The 7771-nt window shown below is 41.4% G+C and overlaps 1 protein-coding gene across 1 annotated transcript; it reads right to left on the reverse strand.

The window, feature by feature from the left end:
• Nucleotides 1-531: 531 nt before the first annotated feature.
• On the reverse strand, nt 532-5315 carry LOC101314955 (auxin response factor 9-like). The gene is made up of 14 exons (XM_004300454.1): nt 5021-5315; nt 4830-4939; nt 4600-4701; nt 4349-4405; nt 4097-4258; nt 3543-3627; nt 3297-3387; nt 2959-3123; nt 2733-2846; nt 2544-2616; nt 2134-2287; nt 1489-2039; nt 1214-1401; nt 532-1105 (listed from the first exon to the last, which is right to left on the reverse strand). The coding sequence occupies exons 1-14, from the start codon at nt 5070-5072 to the stop codon at nt 976-978; spliced, it is 2034 nt and encodes a 677-aa protein (XP_004300502.1). The 5' UTR covers nt 5073-5315; the 3' UTR covers nt 532-975.
• Between the last annotated feature and the right edge of the window lie 2456 nt (nt 5316-7771).

Raw genomic sequence — 7771 nt, forward strand, 5'->3', positions numbered from 1 at the left:
GAGAGAGAGAGAGTCTCAAAAATTTACACGAGCTGATCAACCTTTGGATCCCTAAAGCCAACTGCCAAACCTCGCCAAAAATAAACCAACTGCCAAAAGCATGAAAGGTCTCTATATGATGCTGACCTTATATACAAGGGCTTTCTTCTTCCCTCTATTTGGGGAAGTGAAACTGTGAAAGTGTGGCTTTAATACCGAACATGGTGGTGCCAATATTGCTGGAGAGTTACAAATCTCACATGAATAGGTGAAATGCTCTTGACCACTATGCCAAGCAGCTCCCGGCCACATCATTCTCCGGCGATGCTTGCTGGGAAAGCAATGGTTTAACCCATTGAACGGCTTCCATGAGGTATGCCAGTCTCAAGATTTTGAGCTTGAGCACTTCGTTATAGGACTCGGTTTAGGAGTGTGGATTTGGGCCTTTTGCGATTTCGATTATGCTATTGGAGAAAGAGAAATCCATCGTCTAGCCCAAAGAAAACCTCTTATGATCAAATGCAATTTTACGAGGCACCACCAAACACAAGGAACATAAGCAAAAGCTTTCAGAGAAAATAACAAATAGCACTGGTTATTATAAATCATTCTTAAAACTAATACAGCAACATAAATGATAAACTGCCACTCACTAAAGACCAAGATTACACTGCCAAAGTACCAAATATTTACAATAACATGGAACAAAAGACTCCAACCAAACTGCCACCCACCACAAACAGCTTTAAATATACACAGATTGTGATCCTACCCGCTATGCAACAGATGATGCATTACTCTTCAGTTTCCCAGTCAAATGTCTTCTAGTTAGCCCTAAATAAGCGAGCTACTAATTAGCCGGTGTCCTCTTCTTCCATCTTCAAACTTCTTCTTTTGCCCAAAATTAAAAGTCTCCTCCAACAACAAACTAACAAAGAGCATGCCCCAAAAAGAAAACAGACAAAAGAGATGAAGAACAAGAACCACCTGATGATGTTAATCCAAACTTGTTACTGTCCCTTCAACTTCTAGTGAAGACATACTAAGCCGTTTTCTCCCTGCACTAATTTTCTTCACGTCCTGACTTGAACATATAAAGATTCTTCTCACCATGTTACAGAATTCCCTGCAAAGAAAATGACACAAATGAATCATTAAATCAAACCAAAGGGACACCTACTAAAAATTTCCAAACATAAGCCATTTATGACATGTTGTGATAAAGAATACTCACAACCATGGATCGTCACCGGCAAGCATCATATCTCCTTCATCATCAGTGAATACAATTTCCCACTTCTTACGTGGGCCGATCTGTCCCTTGATATCAAACATCTCCTCCAGTTCAACAATAAGTTGCTCATACCCTTCAAGCATTGTCAAGTCCACTGCTCGACCAACAGCTATTCCCTGCATTTGAACCTGTTGGCATGCCATAAATCAGAAACTTGTAATCCACATCTAGGTAATGAAAATTCAAAAAAAGACCAAAAGCACATGACTGAGCACCTTGACGCGACTCCTAGTGGATGCAGAGCTACTCTGCTTACTCAGTGTCTCTTTCGGTGATACTTGCAATTGAGCTTTGCTTTCTTTAGAAGCCTTTGAAAGGTCAGATTTCTGGTCGGACTCGGCTTCCACTGAGATACTAACTTGTCCTTCAGTGGTTCCAGTAGATGCAATAATTGGTTGTGGGGGTGGCTTCTCCACTGAATGGGCGCTCTTAGGATTACTGCTGAAATCAACACCGAAAATTAGGCAACCAGAAGCTGTCTCAGTTTTTTTCCTCTTTTCAACATGGTCCAGCATCAAGTCATTTTTAGGCTTTAATGAAGTTGGAGTTGAATATCCAGAGAAAAGTGGCCAAGCAGGACCAGTTTTACTATCCTCCACCGTAGGAGAAGATAGCCAACCCCCATCAGTTGTCCTCGAGATACAGCTGCTAATGCTGATAATGTCTGCCTGCTGATGATTCAATGCAACATGATCTTCACTTCTCTGGCCTTCAGCAGCACCACTCAATTGTGTGACGTCATGCCATGTTATTGAACTCGCAGTATCTAAATCCAAACAAAAAGAAGTCATAAATTGACTCTTTAAATCCTTGGCAGAGAGCGGAAGAAAAAAAAAAGAGCAGACGTATAAAACTCTTACCAGGAGCTGGGATTTCAGGGACTAGACGAGGCCTTTTGTTCTTCAAGACAGTAGATTGAGAAAGGCTCGCAGGTATGGAAGCCACATAAGGTTCTATCTCCCAGGGCGAGACCCTGTCAGGTCTGGGAATGGATGCAGACTCATCCCATTGAACCTGGGATCAATTTGATGTTAGAATTCTCATTTCAGACAAAGTATAGAAGGGAGAGGGCAGGACCAGAATGGACTAGTGAATAGCAAACAATTTAATTTATTCGTTTAGGTATTTGGTTTGGGGGTCAGGTATCTTATGGTTTCTAATGTACGGTGAGCGGTGGTATTGAACTATTGGTATTGTAAAATTATTCGTTAGTCCATTTAGCACCAGCGCAAATTACAACAAGGGCAAGTAACCAAGTAGAAGAATTTACTTTAAGAGATCGCCATTTTGAATCTGCCCATTGAGGAGATATATCCTCAAGACCAATTATAGTGCCTGAAAACCTGAAAATGTAAAGGGTACATAAGAAAACTGCATTAGAAGTCATCCTTAAGGAAAATCCAAATAATAAATATATATATTTTTTTTTTACAGAAGTCCAGTACTAGACATGTGCTACCTTCTCTCTGGAGCGTCCTCCCCCTCAAACCTCATCTTGAATCTCATTCCAACCGAGAACTTATTGTTAACAGCCTCCAAATACTTATTCAAACTAACAATGAACTGACTCGTCCTGTAATTTAGAAGGAAAATATGAAAGAATAAGAGAAATCCTGTGAGGATAATACAAATTTTAAAAGAGAAAATAATCTCAAGGTCATCAGAGATCTAATAATATGACAAACCTTGGCTTATAATACACTACAAAGAGTGTCTGGGTTGCAACAGCATGCGATGCAGTAGCAAGCACCCCTACATGCATGCTTTGACTTGAGATCACAGATGATGGCATGCTGCTCTGTTGACGAGCAAGACGCCTAATTCCAACTCGTAAGTCCCCGTTGTCGCCTCTGCAGAAGAAATTTTTGCATATATTAATAATCATTTCATTGAAAATAATGAACATTAATGTCCCATATAGCAAAAGAGACAAGTATCAAATTCCAGCCCAAGTGGTGTTAGATACGGTTAAACTGATGAAAGAAAGAAAATGAGATAGAAACAAAAAGAAAGCGATATATACCTGAGAAATACAAAAGAATCCCCGGCACTTAACCTCTTAGAAGTAACAAAAGTACTCCATCCTGTTGTGAGCAAGTGTCTCCGTGGTTGCCCTGTTCAGTTAATTACAGATCAAGGAACTATGAGTGAGACTTGACATGGTTATTGGTCCAAAACATGTTTTTACATAGAAGCATAATCTCTTCCCATTTGTACAATTAAATAATAGGGACATCTGTAAGGGTACAAAGTGAATGAGGTAGGTCACCTCTGAAAATGTGCTTAAATCGCCACTCATAACCATGAAGATCTTTGGCAACCAATTCCTGAGTTGGGGTTGCCTGAGTCATGTCCTGGAAAAGAAGACATGACAGGTGATGATAGGATACATACATAAAGATAAACATTTAAACATCAATTGGGCCTCGTTTGTTTCGCGGAAATTAGGTAGCAGGATAGGAAAGTTCCTTTCCTGCGTTTGGGAAAGTCAAGGAAAGGAAAAACTTTCCTGATTGAAGGGAAAATATGGGGGAAAGTGGCTCATTCCAAAATCCAATGGAACCACTTTCCTTCCTTCTTTTCCTGCATTTATTACTCACATCATAATAATTTATTATATTTTTTAAGAACTTTCCTAATGACTTTCCTTACGTTACCAAACATCGGAATGAAAACTTCTCTTGAAATTTCATTCCTATTCACTTTCCCTTCCCATGGGAGAGAGGAAGGAACTACTTTCCTTTCCGCAAACCAAACCAAGGACATAATAGACATCAAAGCTATTTCACAACAAAAAGATAGAAACTGGAATGCAAAAAATACCAGTGGAGGAAGGCACTCAGTCGCGTGTTTGCGTAAAACAGAAAACCCACCATGGGTACTCGTATCCGAAGCAGTAAGAACCTTGCAGAATGAGTAAACCTTTGGTCTTTCAGGTTCAGAAAGACACTCATCAGGGTCAGGACTAGTAGGTTCCTTGAATTGCTACACGTACAAATTAATACTACACTATCAGAAAATTTGCTTCAAACATTGAAGCGGATACAATAAGATGGAAGCTCAATTAGCTCTTACATTTGCCTCAGGAATTAAAGTAATTTGCGCATAAACCTCGTCCGTATCTTGTTCAGCCTAAAATTCCAGAAGAAAATAAAACAGTAAGTTTCTAACAAAGCACACAATTCCCAAATTATTCCCAACTCCTCTTAACAGAATTAAAGGATCCAGCTGATCTGACTTTCAATTTCTCAGTCGAAAAGTTTGACTAGAAAAATCCAACCGAATCTTTCTCGAAACAAAGTAATCAGATGAGAAAGAGGAAATACCAGCAGCTGAACATGCATGACTTGACAGAGAATCTTCGAGGGGAGATTAAACCGAGGAATCACCTGATTCGCTTCCGGATTTGTTGTTGTTGATGCCTCTAACTACACATTCACATATAGGAAAAAAAAATTCCCAAAAATAGCGAAACAGTTGTCAATTTCAACCCAAAAAAACACTCCTATAAACAGAAACAAAAAAATAATAATCAAAACGCAGAAGAAGAACAGACTTGCTCCATGTGGCCTTGTGGAAAGTAGAACACTCTCTCCTTGAGGCGAGGGACTTCCACGAGTGGGCCCGCACAGGCCTTCCATAGCTCCGGGTACAGAACATCTGCTCCTGCAAATAAATAAATAAATCATCATCCAAAACACTTGAATTCGGAACAGAACGAGCTGAGATCATGAGCTGGAATCAAACCTTTATCGAAAATATTCGGCTGCGAATAACTCCCAGCCTGATGCGCCATCATTGCTTCTCTTAAACAAAATCCAAACCTTTCTCAAACCTCAAAAATATTCTCCAAAACTTGAGAAACTCTCTCAGAAGAAAATTGAGCTGAATGTAGAGCTAGAATAAATAAGCATGATTAAACACCAGCAATAAAGGCTCTTAATAAGCCCTTAAAACCGCCTTAAATCACAAAAAAACCACCACGATTTTTCGACTCCACCACCACTTCACCCTTACACACACACACACTCCTCGTGTAACGATCCGGATCGAGAGAAAGCCGTTACCAATTTTGCTTCTCCCGGAAAACCGTTACAAAACCGCTCGCAAAACCGCCTTTCTCTTTTCTCTCTCAATTTGGGGAATCCAGGGGGAAAACGCCGTTACAGGGAGAATCCCTAACCCGCTTTGCGCGCGTCTCTTATAAGACGCGACTTGGGTTTGAACCGTGGTTGGGATTTAACCCGGAGGTGGGGTTAAGCGCGCGTCGCTGCTTTAACGGCGTTAGATGAGGTTGGAGGTGAAAGGGGGAAACGGCGCCTCGGGATGGGTGTGGTTGGAGGTAACGGAATGTGGACCGTTTCCGTCAGTCACCGTCACTTTCGTTGTCTGCTTCGAAGCAGGCAACAGGGTTGGCTCGAGTTAACCCGGCAGAATTTTGGGACGGGGGATTTTATTTTTATTGTTTCTTTCTTTAATTTTTTGGGAATTCGCGGAGGTTAGAATGGTTTTGTCTGATAATTACGCTTATTGAAAATCCGGTTGGGGCCACCTTAACACGTGGCTTATCGTTAGATCTCGATTTTTTTTTACAGACATAGTCTTTCATATGACCATTCATACGTGAGACTAACCTGTATTCGTATCAGTGTCATCTAATCTTATTATTTATGTGAGTGTGTATAGATACATATTGTGTACTGAATATTTTTCTTTTAAAACATAGCCATATTTTATATTTACACAACTAGAATGCCCAATCCTGAGGGTTGAAAAGTCATATATTTAGATGAGGTTATTACGTATACAATATCGTTTTTTGTTGTTGTTATATGTACTCTCAATTAAGTTTATCATTAAAAAAACGCATCCATTTGTAGTATTATTATATTACTGATGAGAAAGGATTATCAGTAAACCGTACGTAATGAAATTATTCATTATCACTGAGTAAAGGAATGTGACATAATACATAACACTACCAGGACAAGTACTTTAGCCGACGAAAAATTTTCGTCGACCTGTTATCCTAATTCGTCGGCTAAGCCCTTCGTCGGCTATAGTGTCGTCGGGAAAAGGTCGTCGGTGATGGTTTTAGCCGACGAACCTAAAGACCGTCGTCGGCTATTGTCCAGACTTTAGCCGACGAACTATTTTTTGTCGGCTATTGTTCCAGACTTTAGCTGACGACGTCCTGTGTCGTCGGCTATACTTTCAGACTTTAGCCGACGACTTCCTGTGTCGTCGGCTATACTCTCAGACTTTAGCCGACGACGTCCTGTGTCGTCGGCTTTACTCACAGACTTTAGCCGACGACGTCCTGTGTCGTCGGCTTTACTCACAGACTTTAGAGATATTCGTCAGCTAAAGTATATAATTAAAATATTTAAAAATAACTATAGCCGACGACATAGAGTCTGTTTCGTCGGCTTTAGTGGTGTTTAGCCGACGAAACATGCCATAATTCATCGGCTAAACCCTTTGGAAAAAAATATATATACTAGAGCCGACGAATTGTGGCATGTTTCGTCGGCTATAACGCCATTCCAGTAAAAAAAAAATACACGAAATTCTTAAATTACCATTCCAAGCAAGCTGCAAAATACACCAAAACAATTCCATATATATAACCAACAAGAAGCACATAAAACTATATAAGATATCAACTACACAAAATCTAGATGGTCTAAATCAATATCCGAATTTGGGGCCTGTTGGTGAGGAGATTGCGGCGGCAGAGGTAACTCTATAGGTGCAGGCATGGGCGGAGGTGGAAGTCCCTGAAGCTGGGCAGCTGTAAAATCCTGGAAGTACTGGAACATCTGCTGCTGCTGGGCCTGCTGGGCGGCATGTAGGGCTCTAGTATAGGCTCTATATTCGGCGATCTGGGCGGCATGAGCGGCAGCCTGAGCAACCTGAGCGTCAGCCTGAGCGGCAGCCTGAGCAGCATGAGCGGCTTGCTGTTCCCGTAGTCTCTCAACTTCCGACTCTAGCTGAGTCGTCCTGCTGTTGGTCGAGGCTGCCTTTCGTTGAAATCCTGGGAGTGGTCTTCAGGACCCCTGGCCCTTCTTCCTAGACCCCGGCAGTAGAAGTTGTTTCTCGCGGTGGGAAGGCTGTGCCCATGATCCTCGCCCCAACCCTCGGATCTGAAGTGTCGATCCGGGAATGGCTTTGGACATCTCTTCCTCCTGCGTGTCCGGCCATGTCTCCCTCACTATAGCACTCATCACCTCGTCACTAGTCTCCCTCACCTTTGCCTAATTGGATAGGAAAAAAATTATTAATTAACATTTTGACATATATATATATATAAGTAAAATTAAAATTACCGTAAAAAGGAAAGAGTACTTACTATATCCTCCTGGGAGTCAGGATATGCCCTCTCGTACGTATAGACGTACTGGTTGACCTCTGGATGTTCCCTGGCCGCCTCGTCCATGAAGACAGCGAACGGTCTAGAACAGACATAATGGTTCCTTGTGTTGCGTTGCCGGTTCT

This window comes from Fragaria vesca, linkage group LG5, assembly GCF_000184155.1.
Source record: "Fragaria vesca subsp. vesca linkage group LG5, FraVesHawaii_1.0, whole genome shotgun sequence".
NCBI classification, from domain to species: Eukaryota; Viridiplantae; Streptophyta; class Magnoliopsida; order Rosales; family Rosaceae; genus Fragaria; species Fragaria vesca.